This window comes from Chiloscyllium plagiosum, unplaced genomic scaffold (genome assembly GCF_037043375.1).
Source record: "Chiloscyllium plagiosum isolate Xiang-an unplaced genomic scaffold, Cpla_swu_hap1 HiC_scaffold_18, whole genome shotgun sequence".
NCBI classification, from domain to species: domain Eukaryota; kingdom Metazoa; phylum Chordata; class Chondrichthyes; order Orectolobiformes; family Hemiscylliidae; genus Chiloscyllium; species Chiloscyllium plagiosum.
Window position 1 is genome coordinate 68,736,558 of NW_028270156.1, and position 27,098 is coordinate 68,763,655.

General features: G+C 38.6%; 1 protein-coding gene across 5 annotated transcripts in view; it reads right to left on the minus strand.

Moving 5' to 3' along the window:
• Positions 1–27,098, minus strand: part of phf21aa (PHD finger protein 21Aa) — a 313,224-nt gene that overhangs the window by 46,327 nt on the left and 239,799 nt on the right. For 3 of the 5 annotated variants that reach the window (XM_043706237.2, XM_043706235.2, XM_043706233.2), the window contains exons 5-8: positions 18,108–18,362; positions 14,111–14,200; positions 12,315–12,602; positions 1,607–1,702 (exon numbers count right to left, since the gene is read on the minus strand). In XM_043706237.2, coding sequence (XP_043562172.1) covers positions 1,607–1,702; positions 12,315–12,602; positions 14,111–14,200; positions 18,108–18,362 — 729 coding nt within the window. The remainder of the gene's footprint in view (positions 1–1,606; positions 1,703–12,314; positions 12,603–14,110; positions 14,201–18,107; positions 18,363–27,098) is intronic. The other 2 variants (XM_043706234.2, XM_087996773.1) reach the window with 2 other exon arrangements.

The window sequence follows — 27,098 nt, forward strand, 5'->3', positions numbered from 1 at the left end:
TCTATCCCTCTCCATGGTTACAATATAAGATTAAGCCAGTCTATTTGTAACCTCAATGCCACATTTGATCCAAAGATGACCTTCCAAACTTACAGTCACACCACTACCTGACAGGGGACTACCATTTCACTAACAACCGTTGACTTCATCAGTAAACAAATTGGCTACTGAAACTCTTGTTCATTCTTTTGTTACCTCTGATCAAGATTATTTCAATGCATTCCTGGCTGTACACCCATATTCTACCTTTAATAAACTTTAAGTCATCTAAAGGACCATATCTAACTCAAGTCCAGTTCTCCTATGTTTGACTACCAATTACAGTTCCAAGTGATAAACACCTGGACTTCAAAATTCTCATCCAATTTTCAAGTCTTCATGTATTTCTTTCCCTATCGATCATCTACACATGCCCCATAATCTCCAGGGATAACTTTGCTCCATTAATTTCAGCCTCCTAAGCACTCGCAAGTATAACTTGTTCATCAGTGGCTGCTGCATCATTTATTGCCTTATTTTCAAGATCTGGAATTTCCTCCCTACAATTCTGTCTTTCTGAAGTGCTTTCCACCTTTAAAGCACTCCTCAAAACTTCTATTTGGTCAATCTCTTTAATATGGCTGCGGCATACTTTGCTTCATATTGTTTCATAAGAGTGCTTCATATAGATAAATTGTGTTGTTGATCATGTAATTTAACAGATTTTGCCTGAAGATCTTAATTTTAAAAATAAACAAACTCACACAGGATTAAGACCATGTCGAGCAAGAATGTTGTGAAACACATTTAAATCGAAATTCATACTCAAAATGAAGTGTGTACAGTGATCTAGGTGTACTTTAATACAAATGTCATCAGTTATCAAATAATTACTGATGGATAATCAGTACCTTGCATGCTAAAGCTGATCCACTATAAGGTGGCCAAAATACTGAAACAACTGAGAATGTTTCCTACAGATACATCAAAAACATCAACGATAAATTTATTTCTAGAAGCACTTTCCATAGCACAGGACCAAATTTCTCCAGTGCTCCAACTCCTACTTTATCTCCCGAATCCAATTCCTGAAAATCTCTTGCTTTCTCACAATAAAATGTCAGTATTTCATGGATAACCACCAGTTCTTCACTGGTTTCCCAATGTTGTGACTCTTAATAGCTCTCAACATATCAAATGCAATTTATTGATTGCGCCACAAAAATACTTACATATTCTGACCCTATATCATCATTCAGTGCCCAAGCAGTATCATAGAATCAAATGGCATAGGCAAGACTGGACGGCCCACTTACCTGTGCAGGTTGTTTGAAGGAACTATTCGGATTCCCCTTGTTGATTCCCCCATAGCCCTACACACAGTTTTCCTTTCCAACGATACAATATATTCAGTTCCTGTTATTGCTAAATCTGCTTCCACTATTCTTTCAGACATTCTTAACAGTCCCAGTTGCTCTACATTATAACCTGACATGTTTCACATGTTAACATTAACCAATAATAATTTATTTAAAAGATATTGGAAAATAATTTAATACTTCATTTTTTATTTCCTTTGAATTTTAACAAATTGGTCAGTAAATAGAAATTGCTTCAACAACATTACCTCTGCGTTCTCCTCTCTCTTGGGTTTAGGTGGAACTGGAGAAGTGGGACTGCTGTCATTCGGTCTTTCTTCCCATTCCACCTGAAGTTTGATGGTCTAATAACAGAAAAATTATCAGTAAATTACTAAATATTTCAACAATATAGATTCCATAATTATAAACACATCCATACTTCAAATGTATGAAGTTTTGATTCAGATCATTTAAAATGGATCTTAATTAACATATAGCAAATAAGGACCAAATCCTATATGAGTTACTATGTTGAAGAATATAACCCAAAATTTTCAAAAGTATTAGATTAGATTAGATTACTTTACAGTGTGGAAACTGGCCCTTCGGCCCAACAAGTCCACACCGACCCGCCAAAGCGCAACCCACCCATACCCCTACATTTACCCCTTACCTAACACTACGGACAATTTAGCATGGCCAATTCACCTCACCTGCACATCTTTGGACTGTGGGAGGAAACCGGAGCACCCGGAGGAAACCCACACAGACACGGGGAGAATGTGCAAACTCCACACAGTCAGTCGCCTGAGGCGGGAATTGAACCCGGGTCTCTGGCGCTGTGAGGCAGCAGTGCTAACCACTGTGCCACCGTGCCGCCCACTGATTGCCTGATAAAATATTAAAACTGATACGAAGTCGTAGCGCAATTAATGATTGGCTGTTAAATATATGTTGGTACCTTTCAGTATAAGAACTAGGCTGCTTTTCGCAGAGGAGGGGATAACAATTGCAAAACTGACAACTTCAGAATGTCAGACATATGCAGATTAGTGCACAAATCCTTAAGATGCTGTCTGTCCTTGGTGATTCTGACACAGGCTGCTTGCTGTGACCTCCCCCCACAGAGCCAGAAATCACAAATTAGGGACAATTTCAAGCTTCATACTCTCTGCCTACACTTTCAAATTCCTTAAATGTTATACTTTGTTGAATCAGGTACACCTGCTTTTAAACAGCAATGTGATTAATAAAATATGAATAAACTGATCGTAACTTTGAGTTACGTATTTTGAGTATCCTTCGAAGCATTCTATCAAATTATTTTAGCTTCTACTTTATCTGTTAATGTCTTAAATTTGCTGTATGGAAAAACAGTTTTAGAAGTATTTTTATTTTAGTATCCTTTGAAATCTTTTAATATGATTAACTGCTTGAACAAACCAAAAACATCAGTTACCGTACACAATGTTCAGTAAAGAACACTTGCAGTGAAACCGAATGATATTAGAGGTGAAATTCATGCAAGGGAGATCACTAATTTTCAGCAAGACTTGCTCCTTTGCAGGTGTTTTGCCACTAAAGGCAAAATCTGGGCCAGATTGAGGGTCAATGTTCTGAGCTGAACATTAAGAATAATTGTGACTATTTTACCATATTTGGTGTCATGGTTTAGGAATTCATTTTTCAGAACTTGAAAATTGTCAAACAGTATGGTTAACTATAAAAACTTGCAAAATTAACAAAGACAGCAGCAGGGTAACTTACAAAATAATTGCATGCAAATATGAGCTGGATAAATGGACACTCTGGCCAAATTAAATTACATAAATAGATTATTTAACTTAGGAGTCAGGTCAGAAACTCCACTATACCATAGCTATGAAACAATTTGATGATGATCCTCATTTTTGGAGGAAGACAGCAATTGATTGAGTACCTTATTAGGTCTCTGAAATATATCTCAGTGAACAATATAGAACAGATCACTCCAATATGGTAGGAATATTGTGAACTAGGGTATTCAGTAATAGTGTGACTTAAAGGGGAGTTCAAAGATAATTCTAAGTAGTTGAATGCATTTTCGAAAACTTCTGTTTGAATAAGTATGAGTGCCCTAATGCTTGCTTATGTATCCGTCACATTATCAGTCAACAGAACTTGTCCACTGCCAGAATGAGTACGATGAGCAATGCATAAAGTAGTGTCAATTGACAGCATATTACATTCTTTTTGAGGATGTACTGTGATCTGAAACTAACTATATGGGTACATCAACATCAGAGTTAGGCAATGCTGAAAGACTAATAATTTTTGATTTCTACATTCTACTGGATTTGCCAAAATAAGATTTTCGAAAATATCTTTTTTGAAATTCATTTGCGGATAAAAGTATTGCTAGCATTTATCACCTTTTGGTGCCACCTTCTTTACTTATTGCAGTTCACATGATGAAGGCAAATCCAATAGTGCTGTTCAGGAGGGAGTTCCAGGATTTAGACTGAATGATGCTGAAGGAATGACAATACATTTCCAGACCAGCATGTTGGGAGACTTGGAGGGATAACTGCAGGTTCCTTTGAGTCTGCCTCCCTTCGCGGTCCTTCTGGGAAGTTGTTTGGTTGGGGTGTAGACCAGTAAGACTGACATTGGTACTGGGAAAGTTGGTGAAATCACAGCTGGAATATTGTATGCAATTCTGGTCTGATCTGAGGATGTTCTTGCTAAAGAGGGTTGTGGCAAAGGTTTACCAAATTGATTCCTGGGATGGCATAACTGATGTATGACAGATTGAGTTGGTTAGGATTATATTCACTGGAGCTTAAAAGAATGAGTGCAGAGCTCACAGAAACCTATAAAATTCTAACAGGAGAGGTCACAAGCAGGAAGGATGTTTCTGATCATGGGGAATAGAGAACCAGTGGTCATAGTTTAAGGATAAAGGGATAAACTGTTCAGGACTGAGAATCAGCAAAAATTTCTTCACTTAGAGTAGTGAGCTTGTGGAATCCACTACTAAAAAAATGGCTGAGGCAAAAGAGTGTATGTTTTCAAGGAGGTCTTAAAAAGCATAAAGTTAGACAATCTCTGAGACTTGATCACATGTATCCCAGGACATTGTGGGAAGCTCGAGGCCCCTAGCAGAAATATTTACATCATCTAAAGCCACGAGTGAGTTGCCGGAAGACTGCAGAGTGGCTAATAAAGTCACAGCCATAAAGCACAGAAACAAACCAATGCATGGAGAATATAATCCCAAACTAAACTAATCCCATTTATGTCCTCCTGGTCCATATCCCCATAAACCTTTCCTACTCATCTACTTACCCAAGTGTCTTTTAAACACCAATTGTGCCCACATCCAATGTTATGCTTTTATTTGAGAGAGGCTACAAAGAAAAGTATAGACTAGTGAGTCAGTGGTGGTTAGATTGTTGGAGGGAATTCTGAGAGACAGGATTTACATGCATTTGGAGAGGCAAGGACTGATGAGTGATAGCCAGAATAGCTTATGCTTGGAAAATCGTGTCTCTCAAACTTTGACTTTTTGGAGGATATGACCATGAGGACAGCAGAGCAGTAGACACTGTCCACATGAACTTTATCAAGGCCTTTGACAAGGTTCTGCATGGCAGACTGGTTTGTCAATTAGATTACATGGGAGCCAGGAAGACTTGCTAACTGGATACAAATTTGGCTGACGGTAGGAGACAGAGGGTGATGGTGGAGGGTTGTTCTTTAGACTGGAGCCCAGTGTCCAGCAGTGTTCCACATGGATCAGTGTTGGGTCTACTGTTGTCTGTTGTTTACATAAACGATTTGTATGAGAATACAGCAGACATGGTTAGTACGATGACACCAAAACTGGTGGTATAAAACAGCGAAGGTTATCTCAGAGTACAATAGAATCTTGATCAGCTGGGCCAATGGGCTGAGGAATAGCAGATGGAGTTTAATTTAGATAAATGCGAGGTGTTGCATTTTGATAAGGTGAGCAAGGGCAGGACTTGCAGTTAAAGGTAGGGCACTGGGGAGTGTTCTCAAACAGAGACATCTGGGGGTTCAGGCTCACAGTTCCTTGAAAGTGGATTCACAGATAGTCGGGGTGGTAAAGGCAGCATTTGGCAGGCTTGCTTCATTGGCCAGAGCACAGAAGTTGGGGCATCTTGTTGTGGCTGTAGATAATATTGGTGAGGCCACTTTGGGAGTACTGTATACAGCTCTGGTTGCTCTGCTATAGGAAGGGTAGTATTAAATTGGAAAGGGGGCAAAAAAGATTTACAAGAATGTTACCAGGACTGGAGGGCTTGAGTTAGGAGGAGAGGCTGGATAAACTGTGACTTTTTCAGTGGAGCCCAGAAGGCTGAGGGGTAACCTTATAGAAGTTTATACAATCATGAGGGGCATAGATAAGGTGACTAGCAAAGGGCATCTCCCTAGGGTGGGGAAGTTCAAAGCTTGATGTTATAATTTTAAGGAGAAAGGAGAAAGATTTAAAAGGAACCAGAGGGGCAACTTTTTGACAGAGAGGCTGGTTTGTATGTGGAATGAACTGCTAGAGGTAGATGATGATGCAGGTATAGTTACAAGACTTTAAAGACATTTGAACAGGTATGCGAATAGGAAAGGTTTAGAGGGATGTGGGCCAAATACAGGCAAGTGGAACTAGTTTAATTTGGGAAACCTGATTGGCATGGATGAGTTGGTGCTGTATGACTCTAAGGTAGTTACAGGGGCAGAGTGGGATTATGGTACTGAGATCGATGATCAGCCATGATCATACTGAACAGTGAAGAATAAGGGGGGCAAATTGTCTACTCCTGCTCCTATCTTTGATGTTTGTATATTTATGAAAAAAAAAACCATGAAGCTTTCCCACAGTGCACTTCTACATTATATGGAGGTGCCAGTGTTGGATTGGGATGGACAAAGTTTAAAAAAAAATCACATAATACCAGGTTACAGTGCTCCGAAAGCTTGTACTTTCAAATAAACCAGTTGGACTATAACCTGACGTTGCGTAATTTTTAACTTTGTCCACTTCTACATTGTACACCTTGCAAAGTCAAAGGGAATGAAACTTTAATGTTCTGGATGGAGGTAGTAATAAAACGCAGGCTGCTGTGCACTGGCTGGTGTTGAGTTTCTTGAGTATTGTTGGAACTGCACTCATTCAGAGAGCAGGCTCCTGACTTGTGTCTTTTAGACAGTGCAACGTCTTTTTGCCAGTTACACTGTCTAAATTTTTCAAGGGCACACAGCTGATTATCAACATCATAACAATGACAGTCACTCTCATCTCACTGCTGGAACTTTACACCTTCTTTTCCCATGTTTGGATCAAGGATTAGGGTGTAGGTTTGATATCCAGACGTTTCATTACCTGGCAAGGTAACATCATCAGTGACGACCTCCAAGTGAAGCGAAGCTGTTGTCTCCTGCTTTCTATTTATAGGTTTGTCCTGGATGGGGTTCCTGGGGTTTGTGGTGATGTCATTTCCTGTTCGTTTTCTGAGGGGTTGATAGATGGCATCTAGATCTGTGTGTTTGTTTATGGCGCTGTGGTTGGAGTGCCAGGCCTCTAGGAATTCTCTGGCATGTCTTTGCTTAGCCTGTCCCAGGTTAGATGTGCTGTTCCAGTCGAAATGGTGGTTTTTTTCATCCGTGCGTAGGGCTACGAGGGAGAGAGGGTCGTGTCTTTTTGTGGCTAGCTGGTGTCCGTGTATCCTGGTGGCTAACTTTCTTCTTGTTTGACCTACGTAGTGTTTGTGGCAGACCTTGCATGGAATTTTGTAGATGACTGTGGTTTTGTCCATGGGTTGTACTGGGTCTTTTCAGTTTGTTAGTTTTTGTTTGAGAGTGTTGGTGGGTTTGTGTGCTACTAGGATTCCGAGAGGTCTTAGTAGTCTGGCTGTCATTTCTGAAACTTCTTTGATGTATGGTAAGGTGGTTAGGGTTTCTGGCTGTGTTTGGTCTGCTTGTCGTGGTTTGTTCTTGAGGAATCTGCGCACTGTATTTTTTGAGTATCCGTTCTTCTTGAATACGTCGTATAGGTGGTTCTCCTTTGTTTTTCGAAGTTCATCTGTGCTGCAGTGTGTGGTGGCTCGTTGGAATAGTGTTCTGATACAGCTTCGTTTGTGTGTGTTGGGATGGTTGCTGGTGTAGTTAAGTATTTGGTCAGTGTTTGTCGGTTTTCTGTATATGCAGGTTTGTAGTTCTCAGTTGTCCCTTCTTTCGACTGTGACATCCAGGAATGAGAGTTTGTTGTTGGTTTCTTCCTCCTTGGTGAACTTTATGCCTGTGAGGGTGTTGTTGATGATGTTAAATGTCTCTTCTATCTTGTTTCGTTTTGTGATGACAAAGGTGTCAGCTACGAAGCGGACCCAGATTTTTGGTTTGATGGTTGGTAGGGCTGTTTGTTCTAGTCTTTGCATTACTGCTTCTGCTATGAATCCTGATAGCGGAGACCCCATGGGTGTGCCGTTGGTTTGTTCGTAGACTGTGTTGCTGAATGTGAAGTGGGTGGTGAGGCACAGGTCCACTAGCTTCATAATGTTTTCGTTGGTAATGTGATTGATGGTGGTTGGTGTGTGTGTGATGGTCTCTTCTAAAAATGTGGTAACTGTTTCCTTTGCCAGGTCGATGTTGATGGAGGTGAACAGTGCTGTTACGGCGAATGAGATCATTGCTTCGTCTTCCTCTATTTTGGTGTTTTTGATGATTTTTAGGAATTCCTGGGTGGAGTGGATGGAGTGCTGTGACTCTTCTACTAGGTATTTCAGTCTTGCGTGTAGTTCTTTGGCCAGTCTGTAAGTTGGTGTTCCGAGTAGTAAGACTATGGGTCTGAGGGGGGGCTCCTGGTTTATGGATTTTTGGTATTCCGTAGAATCGTGGGGGTGTTGGTCCCATCGGGTTTCATTTTCTGGAATTCCGTCTTGTTTAATTGTCCGGAATTGTGTAATTTTCTTAGGGAGATATGTAATTTTGTTTCCTAGTTGTGGATTTCGGTCTAGCACCATCTGTTGGTAGGTGGATCAAGGATACATAGAGTCTGGCATTAAATGACACTCATAGAACATAAAATAGGCAATCAGGAGACTTTTGGTGAACAAGTGCAATTTGACATTACTTTAATGATATCTTCTATCACTTTGCTCGTGATTTGAAAGTAGACTGATGGTTTTGATTTGTCCTGGGAAGAGGACATTCCTGGGCAACCCTACACTTTCTCAAGTAGATGCCAGTAATGTAGCTGCAAGAGGAACAGCTTGGCTGGAGACATGGTTATTTTGAAGAACGCTTATATATGGCTGTAGTTCGAATATTGTAGGACTTCACTACATCAAATGTGCACAGACTTTTTTGATATCACAGAGATGAATCAAACTGGCTGAAGACTGGCTTTGATGAGGAAGTGCTGAGGAGAAAACCAAGATGGACCATTTACTTGACATTTCTGTCTTAAAATGGTTGCCAATGCTTCAACCTGGTCTTTTATACTCTTGTGTTTTGCACCATCAACACAGAGGATGGGATTATTCATTAAACTTACTGCTCCAATTGAAGTATTTACATACCTACCACCATTCATTACTATATGTGGCTGCATTGCAGTTTTTTGATTTGTTAAGAGTTCTGCTTTGCTCCATCCACAATACTGATTCCATTATTTAGCAGCATGTAATCCTGATTCTAGTTTCACCAGGTTGCAGATTTCAGGGTGCTACTCCTGGTTTGCTCCTCCACACGTATTGAACGAGGATCAGTCAGTCCTCTTGTTTAGTGGTGATGATGATTGAACAAGGGCTATGCCAGGGCACGAGGTTACACAGACTGTAGTCAATGCTGGCTTTTTGATTGCTGATCCCATTACAACCTTGATCCAAATGTGGGCAAAGGAGTTGAATACCAAAGATGATTTGAGTGTGACTGATCATGGGTACATTTGACTTATCCGAGTTGATTTATCCAAAGAGTTGTTTATTTCAGTGCTTTATGGGATTCTCAGTTCAGTTTTGAGATGCCAAGTCTGTTCTAAATCTAACGTGATGACAGGTTCACATTACAGAGTGGACAATATCCTCAAGGTGAAGATGGGGCATTGCCTTGCCAAAGACAACAGGACAGCTACAGTAACAGGCAGCTGTTTGTGTGACAGATAAATTAGTGAGAAAAAAGTCTTTCCTGCATGGTGGTTACTACAGCAACCGCTCCTGGCCTGGTGTAACACCTATGTCCATGGGATTTAACAACTTTAGTCAACAATTAAGTAACACGGTTGGTGGTCCATATCCAGAAATTTTTATAACCTTGCTGCCCTCAGTGCCTCTTCAAAGTTCAACATGGAAAGAATACTAATTGACTAGCTAAGGAAGGGTGCAAGATTCTATCCTGCCAGAGGTTTCATTGTTCACTTTTGACCTGATGCCATGAGACTTTCATAACATCTACAGTCAATATTCAGGCCTCCCTGGGTTACTTCTTCTTGAACCTCCAACACGGTGATACCATAGTACATATGCTTATTCATTTAGCAGGAATACTGATGTAGAAGTCTTGGACAATTACCGAAAGATATGATTCTGAAGTGTCAGGTTGTTGCTCGACTGGTCTATAGGATAATGGCTCTTCCAAATTGGACGCAAATCCCCACGTCAGTGAAGTGTTGGCAGGATATACTGGGCTGGGCGTGCTTCTGGCATATCTGCTCACAAACTTGATTGAGATCTTTTGAAGAGGTGACCAAGAAAGGAGATGAGGGCAGTGTGGTAGATGTTGTCTGCATGGACTTTAGCAAGGAGTTCCACAAGGTACTGCATGGTAGGTTGTTAAGGAAGGTTAAACCACTCAGGATCCAGGGAGAGCTAGCCAATTGGATACAAAATTGGTTTGACATTAGAAGACAGAGGTTGATGGCAGAGCTAGTTTTTCAGACTGGAGGCCTGTGACCAGCGGTGTCCCACAGGGATCAATGTTGAGTCCACTGTTATTCATCATTTATAAGTGATTTAGATGAGAATTTAGGAGGTATGGTTAGTAGATTTGTCAATGAAACCAAGACTGGTGATATAGTGGACAATGAAGGTTATGTGGAAATGCAGCAAGATCTTGATCAACTGGGCCAGTGGGCTGAGTAATGGCTGATGGAGTTTAGATTAGATTAGATTACATTACATTACATTACAGTGTGGAAACAGGCCCTTCGGCTCAACAAGTCCACACCGACCCACCGAAGCGCAACCCACCCATACCCCTACATTTACCCCTTACCTAACACTACGGGCAATTTAGCATGGCCAATTCACCTAACCTGCACATCTTTGGACTGTGGGAGGAAACCCACGCAGACACGGGGAGAACATGCAAACTCCACACAGTCAGTTGCCTGAGGCGGGAATTGAACCCGGGTCTCAGGCGCTGTGAGGCAGCAGTGCTAACCACTGTGCCACCATGCTGCCCACAAATTTAGATAGATGTAAGATGTTGCATTTTGATAGGGTAAACCAGGACAGGACTTACACAGTCAATGGCAGGGCCTTGGGAGCATTGTACAAAAAATAGAGATCTGGGGGAACAGGCTCATAGTTCCTTGAAAATGGTGTCACAGTTAGACAGGGTAGTGGAGGCAGCTTTCGACAGGCCAGTTTTTATTGGTCAAAACATCAAGTACAGAAGTTGGGATGTCTTGTTGCAGCTGTACAAGACTTTAAAGAGGCCACATTTGGAATTTGTGTGTACAGTTTTGCTCACCTTACTTTAAAAAGGGCATTATTAAACTAGAGAGAGTGCAGAAACAATTTATTATGATCCTAGCTGGACTAGAAGGTTTGAGTTATAAGGAGACGTTGGATAGACTGGGACTGTTTTCACTGGAGTCTAATAGATTCAGGAGTGACCTTATAGAGGTGTACAAAATAATGACAGGCATGGATAAAGTAGATAGCTGACAGCTTTTCCCCATGTTAGGGGAGTTTAAAACTAGAGGGCATAGGCTTGATGGGAGAGATACAAAAGGGTCCAGAGGGGTAAATTTTTTTTTCACAGATGGTGGTGATTGCATGGAACAGGCTGCCAGAGGTAATGGTGGAAGCAAGTCCAATTTCGTCATTTAAGAAACATTTAGACAGGTCAAGGATTGGATAGATATGGAAGGATACAGACCAAATGCAGGCAAATGGGACTAGTTTAAATTATGATAACTGGGCAGCGTGCGACAATTGAGCCTTTGGGCTCAGTTTCCATGCAGAAGACCTCTACGACTCTATATGCTGTCTAGATCATTTGGTGGTCTGCATAGTTTGATTCTTGCACTTCGTGTGGCATTTTCACGTGACTGAATGGCTTGCTCGGTTACTTCAAAAGACACAAAAGAGTCATTGCTATGCATCTGGTGGCACACACAGACAGAGAAGAATACCAGACTTTCCTCCTTATACAATATTAATGAACCAGATGAGTTTTATGACAATCCAATAGTTTCATGATAACAGCTTTTTAATTCCAGATTAATTACTGCGGTGATAGATTATTAGAGTAGGTCTTTGCATTATAGCCCAACCAATTAACCAATATAATCATATTTTTACACAAGAGATGTATATGGCAGAACAGCTTGAAATTTTAAGTTTGAGTGGTTCAATATCACAACTATTTAGAACCAACACCTTTTTTTATTTCTCCAAAATGTTTCTTGTTGTCTAACTTTCAATGTTACATACAAAAATATTTAATTAATGACCATTCACAGATTTGAATGCACAATTGAATGCTATAAAGAGAAGTCTAGTAGCACAGTGGTACTGTCCCTGCTTCTGAGTCAGGAGGTCTTCGTTCACATACCCACCAGCCCCACCGGTGGGTTATAACATATCCAAGTTTATTTAAATGACAAAGTCAATGCAGCAAAGATTATTTTAACTTAGATATAGGTTTGTGCCTGTTTTGGGAACAAAAAAAATACAAAGGCATTATTACCTTGTTTTCCAGATTTGCTTTGCTGAGCTTCAGCTGTTGGGGGCCAACCACTTTGGGACTTGGGGTAGCTATGACAATACTCGTCAGCTGTGCAGTTGGTAACGTTTTGGTGACAGTAGCTGGTTGTCCATTCATAATTCTAGCCTGATGTATGGAATTTGCAGCTGATGGCTGAGAAGTGGGTGTGAATTTTGTCAGCATCACAGGTCGCTGGATTAGTTGCGAAGTCGTAAAAACAGGTGCGGGTGCAATAGGAATACTATTTGGCATCACTGGCTTCGGACGAACCTGAGAATTTGGGTTGCAATGAGCAATTTAGCATGTTAGAAAGCAAATCAGTTCTCCTCCCACACCCCAATTTTTCTTTGTTTTCTGAAGCTGACGACTACTAAGGTCCTGTTGTCCAGAACTGGCTGGTCCAGTACCTTCCAAGCAGCAACTCTTCAGGTGTGAACTAAGACAATGTCATCAGGCTACTCAAAACATCATACTGAGTATTACATCCAAGGCCTACCGCAACTCAACTTATTCCATTGTTGGGCTCATCCCCCATGACACACTTGCACTTTCTGAACACAAAGAATGGTGACAGCAGGAACCCACAGGTAATTCTGTCCTGCTCTTACAGGAAAGAAAATGCTGGGATCAACTTATCACTTTTACAACAGCTCTCGATAAACATAACTAGCCTAGCTAAGACTGCAGATTGAACCAGAGGTCTTTCTACTTAAGGTGGCTCAGTGTCAGACTCATGTGTTTATCAACTATCTTCACAAACTAAATAGTGACACTTCCAAAAACTATCCTGCTTAAATTCCACAAAAATCAAATATATGTAACACTCAATTACGGTTACAGTTTCCTAAACCTTATAACATCTAGAATAAAATTCTTGACAAGTCCAGTATCTCAACATAAGAACATAAAGTATACGTTATGCAGAAAATTAAATAAAAATGGTTGAATATCTACCATGTATAAAGTATTTTCAAAAATTCAACATGCGTCACCTTTCCCTATTCCTCTTCCGAAGGACTAACTCATCCGGATTATGGTTTCACATATGCCAACAGCCATGTTGTAATTTACCAGGAGATCAAATTTCACTTGTGAACCCATGCAAACATCAGAACGTCTAGCCAAGTGAAGCGTCACAGCTGAACTCTGGTAGCTACAGACATCACTAAGTGATCATCTTTCATCTGGTCACTGTCCTGAAACATAATTCTTTCAATCTCCACAGATGTTGGCAAATTTACTGAGTATATCTAGCATCTTCTGTTTCTATTTCATATTAAGCATCCACAGTATTTTTTTTTCACACTCAATAGCACACAGGAATGAGATTCTTATCTGACATTTCTCTCTTCAGCTCATATGCAAAAGATATCCCAAGTTATATTCCATGCACTTCCCAAGAATAGTAGTAGTATTGAAAACCCTGACCACAAAGCTGAGGCAATATTAGAATTGCGATTTAATTCTGGATTAAGACCAGCATACCAATCTTTCTTGGCAAAAAATTCTTAACAGAATGGTAGACTTAGTCGTTCCTTCTCCCAGCTTTTCATTTGTATGTGAATAAAGATTAAAAACAAAAGAAATTGTGAATTTCTCCTAAACACCACCTTGGAATATGGCCTCTGGTAGAATCCATACCTCTGAAACACAGGTATAAAACAATTCAACTGGTGCAGTGACATACTATAGAATCATACCTATTTAATGTTTCAGTAGACAACTCTGTATTTGTGAAGCCACAAATAATAGCAGCCTTCCCTATAACTCTTATTTACCTGTGGTAAGAGCGTTGGGCGTTGAGTCAGTCTGGGTGGAGGTATGAACTGAGGAACCTTGATTGGTGGGGAACTTGTAGTCTGCACCTGCTGATTTTGAACACATTTATCTCTTACTCACTACTTTCATAGAAATCCTTCACATCAAGAATAAATCCCTGGGTACATACACGCTAGTGCACCTGTGTTTGCAACCAAGATTCCAGAAAGTCAATGTGCTTTCTTTTCTGAACTGTAAAACCACAAGCTTTTCACCCAAGCAGGATTTATTTAATTATTACAGATGAAACATACAAAGAAACAAAAGTAAGGACCTCACAATTCAGTAATGCATGATTCCAGTCAATAGATTATAGTCCAACACAAGGAACTTCAGCACACAAATTCGAGGCTGGTACTTTTGTCCATTAGTGAAGGCATATTACATAGTGCAATGCCATCTTTCAAATGTCTGCCTGCCTACCCTCTCAGGGTCCATAACAGATCTCGTTGGGCTATTCAAAGAATGACAAGGAAGGTTCTTCCGGTGTTCTGATCTATATTTAACATTTGGTCACCGACAGCTTATATGATCTTTCACACAAATGGCTGCTGCATTTCCAACAAATGCCCAAATTTCAAAGTATGATATTGGCAATGATGTGCTTCAAAATGGTTGGTGGTCATGCAAGGAACAGTATAAATGCATGCTCTTTCATTTATAATTGAACCATCATCCATGTTATGCATTATAGATTACACAAATTTGATCCCAGATGGAGTATACTGTGTTCAACTCCGTACCACAGCATTTAAGGAAGGGTATGAAAGCTTTGGTGAGGATATAGAAAACATTTTATTCGAATTGTTCCAAGGAACAAGTAATTACTGTGATGTAGATATACCGAAGAAGCTGGAGTTAATTCTCCTCTGCTGTAAGGATAACATGCGCAGATCTGATAAAAATGCTTAAAAACATGATGGGCTTGGTTACAGCAACCAAGAATAAATCAAGAATAAAGGCCAGAGGTAACAGAGAAAAATCTTTTATGCAACAATGGTTACGATTTGAAATGCATTATCTGATATGATGGCAGTACTGATTCAATAGCAGCAGGCAACAAGGAATTATGAAACATTATAGGGTTATAGAGAAAAAAAGCAAAATATTAGGTTAAACTCGAAACACAGGCTGAATGGTCTCTCTCTCTGTTGTGCAATTCTGAGATGCTTCGGTGACAAATGTGAGCTTCAAAGTTAGGACGGGTCATTTTATAGTCAGTAAGTGATGCACAGCATTAACTGAGATTTAGATTTCCTTTTCATCTTTTAAAACAATGTAATTCCATGTCAGCATTTTCTCTTTTACTTGGCTTGTATTATCTATATTCCTTTTATTCTGATTCAAATGTTTTACTTCTCTCTAGGACTGTTATTATGTGGCATTTTTTAATAGAATTTTATTAAATGGTTTTGAAATTAAATCCTGAAATATATGAGACACTGAAAACAGTGAAGAGTTTAAAAACTACAATAGTCTAAATTTTGTAGTTGTTATGATGGTAAAATGGATTGTATTTCCCTTTATTCTTCTTTGAATGAGACTGTAACTTGCAGCATTTGACATGCACAGATAAATAGAAAAATTCAGAATTCACAAGTTGCTAACAGTGAACTCCTTGTTCTTCACATTGCTGAAGTCCTTGCAGATGGAAGTCATCCAGAAATAACTGGCCCAAATTTTGGGGACAGTGGCTAAGCAAGGTCACTTGCCGCTGACTTCAAAGAAAGCTACCCACAAGCAGCAATCTCTATGGTACGGTTTTCCTTTTTTCAAAAGTTGCATGAAATATCAAGGAGATATTTTGCGTACAGGAGTTGACAGTTTCAGTGGAGTAATGACAGAAAAGCAGAGAGTTTTGCTACAAAATTAGAGATTCTGAATTGATGTAAACATCCTTTTTTTATTATTGCTATAAAATCCCTTCATGTTATGCCCTGCTGAATGGGTTGTAACTAAGCTTCAAATGCTTTACTAATAAATAATTACTTTTGAATAACCCCTCTGCTCCTGAAAACTAAACTTACAGTTGCGAAAGGTAAAATTTCTCCATTTCCAGTTAAACACTTTACATTTTTAAAGTAATGCAAAAAATGCTTTTAGTTCAGCTTCTGACTTAATATCAATCTTTATTTTGCTATTTTATGACTATTGCGATAAAATGCACTTGTTATTTTGGCGTCTTTCAGAATTTATCAAGTGATTAACATTGATGACATCCTTGTCATTGCTCGAGATCTACTGGATGCCTAAATTAAATTAATGTTAGGAAAAGTGAAGTCCATGCCATAGATTTCACTGGACCATTTGGGCAACCTTTTCCTGAGGTCAGCAGTGAGTACTTTGATTTCATGGGCAACATCAAAACTAGGTCATCAACTTGAATTTGTGACAAACAGTAAAACTGTCATTTTCAACGAAAAGTTCTGTTAATATCAGTGTCTGGGCATTTCCCAATCATTTTGCCACAAAGGATTTGCAGAAAGTTTATTTTAAGATATTAAATCACAAAATTGGGAAGGATTTCATGCCCTGTTTTATGGGTAATCATATTCAATATCAGAAAATAGGTCTAGCAAATTTACATTTTCTGAAGTGATATCTTATTTTAAAATAAATTGTTCAATTAATCTGAATAATGCACAGATGTTAAATAGCTAAATTGTAAGAAGAAAATATAGGACCAGAGATATATTTTAAAATAAGACAAAGACAAAAGAGCTATCAAAAATAAAGGCTTCAGTCAGCAGACAGGAAAGCAATAGTCCTAATCCCAGCAAGCAGGTTACAGTAATAAAAAAAAAAGATTTTACAATTCCTAATCCAAAAGAGAGCTGAAAAAATAATTAGCTAACTAGAAACAAAGCTGAAATTTCTGTAAAGTGGAGGCAAGATTTTAATAATAAAAAAAGTGTAACTGAAAGAATGCCAACTTTTCATAGTTCATTAATGAGAGTGTCTTTGTTATAATTCACACAATAAACACAGTTTGAATCAAAGACTTGACTTATATTCAATGTTCCTCTCATATAGCAGATATTATCCTCGTTTTTTTAACTATAAAACATACATGTTATATTTCTGTCCTCCTAAGGACAAAATAAAGGATTTCATATTGGCTCTGAGTGAGGCAGGAAGTGTCTGTACTATGATGCAGAAAACATCATAATTATGAGACAGGCTGGATAGATCAGCAAGGTCTTTGTTATTTTTATGGTTTCACCAGGTCAAATCGATAAGATTACATGGAAGGAACAGAAAGGAGGGCACTCAATAGTATTTATGTAGTTTCTTTTAGATCACTTGAATTAGTTGTGAATTAGGGTTAACTTTATCCTTTAAAGTATTTGACAAAAATTCCTTTATATCAATGATTGTCACTGATTACGACAAGGCAATTGTACACTATAGTTTTGCTTCTCTTCAAAAATAAAGGCCCGTGGGCAAACAAAGGGGAGAGGAAGAGAAATCCCAATTACAATTTGATGAAAAACTCTTTTTAACTAATCAGTCCTCAGTTTGACAGCAATCTCAAATATAATCTGGAAATCTGCTGTTGTAAAAGATCCTATGTGAGCAGTGAGCTTGAACAGTTACAATTCAGGTCCAAGTGAGTACAGCATATAACTATATAATATTCTAGCAACCCAACTGAAAACAGGCAGTAAAGGATGTCTTCTGTGAAAACCAATATTTTATAGCTTGCAGGTGGGGAGGTGGTGTTTGGGGAAAGAGGGGGATTAGTCTTCTGAGGCTGGGTTCAAGATGATTTGATAGGACAATACTAATGGCAACAGATCCAAAAAGCAAATACATCATTGCTAAAGTATAGCCCATCAACCTAAGGTGCATAGAATTAATGCGCAATAATGTATGACTGATTCATAGGAGGTAGAGTACAACAAAGACTGAAGAAACTTATTAAAAGAAAAGATAGCATTTTGAAGTTTTTCTTACCAACTGTACAGTTGATTTTGGCATTATTCGTACAGCATCAGTCCCCAGAGTTGTCAGTTTGTTGGTGATCTGAAGGTTGATGGGTGTGTTTTGAGAGTCTGCATTAACCACTGATTTCTGAGGATTGCTTAGAGCCGTTACCATGGCAATGGTAGGTCTTGGTGTAACGGCCGAGGCAGACATTGCATGCGCTGTTTTTAGTAGAGTAAGTGGAATCTGATTTGTGGTAACAACTGAAGCATCAGTTATTGCTTTCTGTGAATTAAAGAAAAGTATACAAAAATTGTGATTACATTTTATTTGTTATGAAAAAAATCAAGAGACAGACATATGGAAACATTTCAGCTTTATGTATTTACAATCCGTATTTTAAATCAGATGTTTCAGCATTTCTTTTTGCAATGCGAAAGAAAACCTAAATAAGAGTAAACATGTTCAGCATGTCAATGCTACAAAAAAAAATTAAATTATACATAGAACAAGCACCCATGCAATCATTAAGGAACTCATTTTAGGAGAACAAATGTTCAACATCCACATGTTCAACATTCATTATGTTCAACCTTCCCGAAACTGGCTGCATCCCATTAATTAAATATACTAAAGTTTTCTTAGTAGAAATCACAAGTATCGAAGAACAACTGCACGCAAACAAGTGCATCAACCAACACAGTTAATCCACTATTTGTAATTGAAGACAGCCAGTCTCACCAATGTGTAATTATGCCAAATTTCACTTTAATGTGGCATTCAAGGATTAACCTGAAACATGACTGAATAGGAAATGGGTAAAGAGTCAGAGGACCTTCAGACTAAATTATTTGTTTATGCATCAGTACCAACTTTTGATGGAACAAAAGAACAATTATGATGGGAGAACTCATCTTTTTATATTAGCTATTCATCTCTATCTGTACAACTCACAGAGCAGATTTATCACTAACTTTTCTGCAATTACTGAAGAACTGTAAAAATCAGAATGCCACAAGGACATTAAAATCCATACGGTTTGCAAGATTTGACATGGGAATTAAGGAGGCATTGAGGGAAACTTCCCAAAGTATTACATGCTAACCAGGATTATCATTCAAATGTACTTCAAGAAAATCCATTAATTGGTCTTTATACAGTTGCATTGTTCAGGTGAATGGGAAAATGTTATTTTAAAATACATGCATGTTGCAGTTATTTTGCAAATTAAACATAAATAATGGTGATAGTTCAGGTGAGCTGAATTTTCAAATTTTTATATCATGACTCTGAAGGAGTCTATTATACCTCAATTTCAGTTCAGTTGTTAGATTCTGCTGACCTGCAAGCTTAATTTTGTATTACAGTCATACTGCACAGAAACAGACCCTTCTGTCCAACTCATTAATGCTGATCAAATTTCCCAAACTAAATTTGCCCCATTTGCCTGCATTTGGCCCATTTCCCTCAATAAACTTTTCCTATTCATGTATATATCCAAACGCCTTTTAAATGTTGTGACTGTACCTGCTTCTACCACTTCCTCTGGCAGATCATTCCACATACGAACCACCCCTGCACAAATAAGTGGTCTCTCAGGTCCCTTTTAAATCTTTCTCCTCTCACACATATGTCAGTAAGGGTCAATAAGCTTTGCTGGAAAATAAAGTAAGCATGCAAATAATGACGACAGATACATGCTAATACTTTTTCACTAATCATTGGTCTCTTTTTTTTTTACTATGTGATATGTTTCAAAGGATCAAATTACCGCAGTTATACCCAGAAACATGCCATTTAGTCCAAGGATTTATGTTTGACATGTATCTCCTTCCATCATCCTTTACCCAACTCCAAAAGAGCCTTTAAATCTGTTCTTCTGTCATGTATATATTTCAATTTCCATTAATGCATCTACTCTAGATGTCTTAACTACATTTTGTGACAAAAAATTCTAATCTACTTCTTTCTATCAACTTCCATAAGAGCTACTCCTCTAGAAGACACTGTCATAATAAATGAGGCAGCCACATTAATATTTCAAATAGGATAAATATAAATATACTTGGAACTTTTTTGATATCACTAACCGTTTTTGAATAATCCAATAATTAGAATGTCGATCACCTACAACTGACTTACAGAAGCACAAGTCCAAATTAATCACAACTGATTGCTTAACAATAACATATGATAAACAGGCAAATGTCAATCCCTTTCCACCAGACAACAGAATGAAAGTCCATCTGCTCAGGTGGATCTGTTCAGGAAAGGGGTACAACTGTTCACTTAAACAAAAAACTTGGCATGCCTGTCATAGAAGGCTACCCAATGATATCTTCGTTGCCTTGTTTACCTGTATTTAAAATATATTGTTCAGCATGTAAGGGCTAATGGATTAAACCACTAATGGATTTTCAACTGCAGTCATGTACAAAATTAAACAATTGGAATATCTAATTTATAAGAACACAAGAAACAGGAACTGGAATTCACTATTTGGTCCTTTGAGTCTGTTCTGCTGGTGAACAATTTGACCTCACCGCCACCTTCTTGCATTTGCTCCCATATTTTTCAATTCCCTTATTACCCCCAAATCTGGTGGCCTCTGCCTTCAATGCAGTCAAACATTAAGCATCCATTGCTCTCTGGGGTAAACAATTCTTAAGATTCACCCACTTTGATTCAAGATATTTCTTCTAAGCTGAGCCTTAAAAGACTGACCTCTCAAAACACTGTGATCATGTCTTCCAGATTGTCTAGTCAGAAAAAATACTTATATTTATTGAGTTTTGAGAAGATTTGTAGCTCAGGTTGAGGTTCTGGATGTAGGTTTGCTTGCTGAGCTGGAAGGTTCATTTTCAGATATTTCATCACATTACTAGGTAACATCTTCAGTGAGCCCCCGGACGAAGCACTGCTGATGATTCCTGCTTTCTCTTTATATGTTGGGTTTCTTTGGGTTGGTGATGTCTTTTTCTGTGGTGATGCCATTTCCTGTTCTTTTTCTCAGGGGGTGGTAAATCGGGTCCAAGTCAATGTGTTTGTTGATAGAGTTCCGTTGGAATGCCATGCTTCGAGGAATTCTCGTGTGTGTCTGTGTTTGACTTGTCCTAGGATGGATGCGTTGTCCCAGTCCAAGTGGTGTCCTTCCTCATCTGTATATAAGGATACTAGTGAGAGTGGGTCATGTCGTTTTGTGGCTAGTTGATGTTCATGTATCCTGGTGGCTAGTCTTCTGCCTGTTTGTCCAATGTAGTGTTTGTTACAGTCCTTGCAATGTATTTTCTAAGTCCAATAGTGCACAAAACACACTCACCAGCCAGGCTTCAAAAACTGTTTCTAAAAGTAATTTCTATGTTTACAGAAATACTTCAAAGTTAGTTAATGATTCTGGATGCAAAGAAACCCACAGGTTACTAACTAAAAAAACCAGAAACTCAAACTCTCACCAAATACATTAAAAATTACACATGTAAATCCCAGTTTATATCACACTACCCACAGCTCTGAAGAATGGAAATGTATTTTAAAGAGGCATTTCATTATTCATGAAAATTCTTATCACTAAGTCTATGACATCTCACCACCAACTGCATGTTAACATTAATGATACACTAAGTTACACAGCAATAATTTTTACATGTCTCTGGCATGTGCACCCTCAATAAAGCAATCTCAGTGATATTTCATTTACCAAGTGTATGAATGATTTTCAAATTATAGGTATTTTTCAATCAGCTTGTCAGAGAGGTTACTCGACATCTCTGGAGCAGGTGGAAGTTGAATTAAATTCCATTGAAATGATTAAGTTCTCGTCCCAAAAATATTCTTAAAGTAAAATCAATGGATTATGATCTATATAAATAAGTTTTGTTTGCATTACTGGCGATGTATTTGTCAAAATGATTCTAGGGTAAAACCCAATATCTCTTTTCCAATATATTTGGCATGCAGTCACTTCCTCCAAGAATAATTGATAAGCTGTTCAATTCAACTTGCCATCTTACAACAAAACAGCCCACACTAATATCACCGGTTTTAACAGCAAGTTTGAATTACTTTGGAAATTCAGCATGGGCAAAAATGGTGCTGTTATTAGTACAGCTTTTAAATTTTCAAGGCAATTTGATTCTTGTGTCCATTTAAATTTCTTGCCTTTTTCCAACAAGTTTGTTAGGGGTGCAATGACAGCGCTGAAGTTCAGAGTGAACCTATGGAAGTAAACATTCACGCCTACAGGGTATAAAATTTCACATTTCATCTTAGACATGTGGAAGTCAAAAGTAGCCTGTACGTTTGCTTCTCTGGGTGCAACTTGGCTTACGGTCCCACAATATGCCCCAAAAAAGTCACATTGGTCTTGGAAAATTCACTCCTATCCAAATATATGAACAATTAGCTTTTTGTAACTGATCAAACAGTTCAGTCAAATGGTGTAAATGCTCCCCCATATTTATGCAAAAACAAACAAGTCATCGACATAAACAGTACAGTATACCAACTCCTTCAATTAATTTAATGGTCAAAGATTGAAACTTTGTTGGCACATTTTGCATTAAAAACTGCATGACTTTGCATTTATAAAAGTCCAGCTGGTGTACAAAAGTTGAGACTTCTTTAGTTCCCTACTCCTCTTAAAGGAACTTGCCAGTACCCCAGGGGAGCTCCAGTTTCTTGACTTGGTTCAATAATGTCTGACAAGCTCTTCCCTCAACTGAGCTGATCTCTCTGGCTTAGGTCTAACAGGTGTTGCTTTGTAGGTACTGCATTCTCCACACCAACAGTATAAACAGTCAAAACTGTTTTCCCTGGCCTATCCTTACAAATTGATTTATAATTCTGTATTAGCCTTCAGAAACCACCAATGGTTTTATGAAAGATCAGATATGACTTTTTAAGTGTACATTCATGTTTTTAAACTTGATTGTTGAGAAGTTAATCTGAAATGAGCATTTAAAAGTTATGATGTGGAGGAGCTAGTGTTGGACTGGGGTGGATAAAGTTAAAAAGCTGTGATTTTTAAACTTTGTCCATTTCAGATTAATTCTCCCATTGATCTGACGTTTCTATTTCTTTCCCTACTTCCTTCATTAACACAGACTCCACTGCTCCCGCCCAACTATCATTCCTATCCCAATATCAACATATTAACATGACACATTCAATGATTCTTCCTCCTGCCTGGAGTAGTCTCCTCATACCATACATACTCAAGTAATATTCAAATTTTTTTGATAAAAGTTAAATTTATGGAGTCAACTATTACATGGATTCTACTTTTGATTGGCTGAAATTCGAGCCCAATAAAATTGATACTGTATTATTAGCAGAAGCCCAACTGATGAAAAAACAAGTTAAGGTAATTTTGAAAACCTGGAGCGGAATGCCACGGCCAGCAGACTCGGACGGCGAGCACATGGACTCATACATGTTATTCTGTTATAAGAGCGTAAGAACTAGGAGCAGGAGAAGGCCATCTGACCCTTTGAGCCTGCTCCATCATTCAATAAGATCATGGCTGATCTGTTCGTGGACTCAGCGCCACCCACCTGCCCTCTCACCATAAACTTTAATTCCTGTACTGTTCAAGCAATTAACTATCTTAGCTTTAAAATCATTTACTAAGAAGCCTCAACCACTTCACTGGGCAGGGTGGTCCATAGATGCACAACCTTCTGGGTGAAAAGTTCCTTCTCAATTCAGTCCTAAATCTGATCCCCCTCATTGAGGCTATGCTTTCTTGTCCTAGTTTCACCCTCCAGTGAAAACATCCTCTCTACTTCTATCTTATCGATTCCTTTCATTAATTTTATATGTTTCCTTAAGATCCTCCCTCATTCTTCTAAATTCCAATGAATATAATCCCAATTGACTCAGTCTCTCCTCATATGCCAACCCCCTCAACTCCGGAAGCAACCTAATGAACCTCCTCTGTACCCCCTCCAGTGCCAGTACATCATTTCTCAAGTGAGGAGACCAAAACAACGCACAGTACTCTAGATGTAGCCTCATCAGCATCCTGTACAGCTACAACATAACCTTTTAAACTCAATCTCTTTAGCAATGAAGGACAAAATTCCATTTGCCTTTTTAATTACCTGTTGCACCTGCAGACCAACCTTCTGTGATTCATGCACAAGGACACCCTGGTCCTACTGCACAGCAGCACGCTGCAATTTCTTACCACTCAATAATAGTCCTTTTTACTGTTACTCCTACCAAAATGGATGACTTTACATTTATTGACACTGTACTCTGTCTGCCAGACCTTTGTCCAATCACCTAATCGATCTTTGTCTCTTTGCCGAGTTTCACAGTCCTCTGCAAACTTTGCTCAACCATCCATCTTAGTGTCATCCGCAAACTTACACACACAACACGTGGTCCCCAACTCCAAGTCATCTATGTAAATTGTGAATAGATGTGGTCCCAACACTGATCTGAGGCACACCACTAGTCACGGATTGCCAACCAGAAGAACATTTGTTTATTCCCACTCTTTGCTTCCTGTTGGTTAACTAATTCTGTATCCATTCTAATACATTGCTCATAATGCCTTGCATCTTTACCTTATGCAGCAGCCTTTTATGCAGCACCTTGTCAAATGTCTTTTGGAAATCTGGATACACCACATCTACTGAATCCCCGTTGTTCACCGTGTTCATGATTACTTCATAGAATTCCAAAAGATTAGGTAAGCATGATCTAACCTTCATTAACCCATGCTGTATCTGCCTAACTGGACAATTTCTATCTAGATTCCTGGCTATTTCATCTTTGATAACAGACTCAGGCATTTTCCCCACTATAGAAGTTAAGCTATAATTCTATAATTATAATTCTATAATTGCTCATGCTTTGTCTGCTTCCTTTTTTAAGCAGTGGCATCACATTTGCTGTTTTCCAATCTGCTGGAACTGCCCTAGAATCCAGTGAATATTGGAAAATTACTGCAAGTGCATTTGCTAATTCTCCCACCATCTCTTTTAGCAGCCTGGGATGCATTCCATCAGGGCCAGGAGCCTTGTCTACCCTTAGCTCCATTAGCTTGCCCTACACTACCTCTTTCGTGATCATTGCTTCCAGACCCTCACCTACCTTCGTCTCTTTGTCAATTACTAGCACGTTATTCATGTCCTCCACTGCGAAGACCAACAAAATACCTATTCAATGACTTGGCCACTTCCTCATATCCCATTACTAAATCCCACTTCTCATCCTCTGTTTACTTTAGCCACTCTTTTTTTTGTTTTATATAGTTAAAGCAAAAGTTTCTGTCTTTATATTCTGAGCTAGTTTTTTCTCACAATATTACATTGCTTTACAGTGCTTTTTGTGGTTCTCTGTTGACTGTTAAATCTTTCCAAATCTTCTAGGTTTCTGCTGATCTTTGTCTGATCTTGGCCACTTTGTGTGCCTTCTCTTTCAATTTGGTAACCTCCCTTATTTCCTTAGACACCCATGACAGACTACCCCTTTTCCTAGTCCCTCCTTTTCACTGACATTTACTTTTGGTGAGCACTTTGAATAACTGCTTTGAAAGTCCTCCATTGTTCATCAAGTGTCTCACCATAAAGTCTTTACTTTCTGTCTACTTTATCCAACTCTTCTCTTGTTCTATTGTCATCTCCCTTTCTAAGCACATCCTGGTACTGGGTTTTTATCTTGGCACTTTCCATCTATATTTTAAATTCAACCATATTGTGATCGCGCCTACCAAGAGGATCCTTAAATATGACATCATTAATTATTCCTGTCACATTACACAGGACCAGATCTTGGTTAGCTTGCTCCCTTGTCGGTTCCATTACATACTGTTCAAGAAAACTATTGCAGATACTTTCAATGAACTCCTCCTCAGGAGTTCAATCAATATGTAGATTAAAATCCCCCATACCATTTTTACAGGCATTAGCTATTTTTATGTTTATTGCCAGCCCCAATGTAATATTATTATTTGGTGGCCTACAGACTACACCTATCAGTGACATTTTCTTCTTAGTATTTCTAATTTCTAATTCACAAACTTTGAATTTCTAATTTCCACCCAAATGGATTCAACCTTATTCTCTACAGAAACTATACACTGCTCTGATTTTGTCCTTAAATATCACAGCTACACCACCTCCCTTATCTGCCTGTCAGACCATGGAAGAAGTAAAAACGAAGGATAACTCAACTGATATACTGGATTGTTGGAATTCATAAAAAGGGTATAAAAAACTATTCAGGATCTTAACTTTACTCTCGAACCTTCTGAGGTTTGCTGGCTCAGCCTCGACTCTGGACTGTTACTACAGATCATTGACACCCAATGCAATCTGCAATTGTCTTGGAATGACTATTTCAGCTCCATTAAAATCCTACCACTCCCGCTACAGCTTGTTTCATACCCAGTCTGATACATTTTTGCATCCGTTCGTAGATTAAATCTTGTTGAAGTTTGCAGCAACAATTTCTTCTGTAGGATACTTGAATTGTCAACTCTTCCTGCTGTTGGCCACCCGCACAGATAGGATTCCTAAGCCATGTCTGAAGAAATCTTCAGGCCTCCAACGTTACCAGCATGTGATAGGAAGCTAAAATAGATTCTGCACCAATGACGTAAAAATTTGAGAGCCACACTTGCACATTATGAATGTGTACTGGTTGCAGAATTTCTTTGCATGTTTGGTTCTCTCAGGAGGTTTGAGTTGAACTAGGAGAAATTTCCTGATTTTTTGCTTCTTTCAAACATCTCAATAAAGCAAGAGATCAAATCCATCCAGATTTATGTCAAGTAACTCATTGATAAATGGTTAACTGTCACTTGACAGCAGTTGCAATTTGTGTTTGGAAGATAAATTAGTTTGGTCAAAAAATATTTCTCCTCCTCAGTGGAATTTGTTTATTTAAGTAATTTAAACCTAACTAAGATATATTTGAATTATAAGATGCTGTTCATATCAAACCAATCTTCCTTTTAATTTTGGTAGAAAATTCAATTTAAAACATCTTTACATAAACATTTTGGGCTTC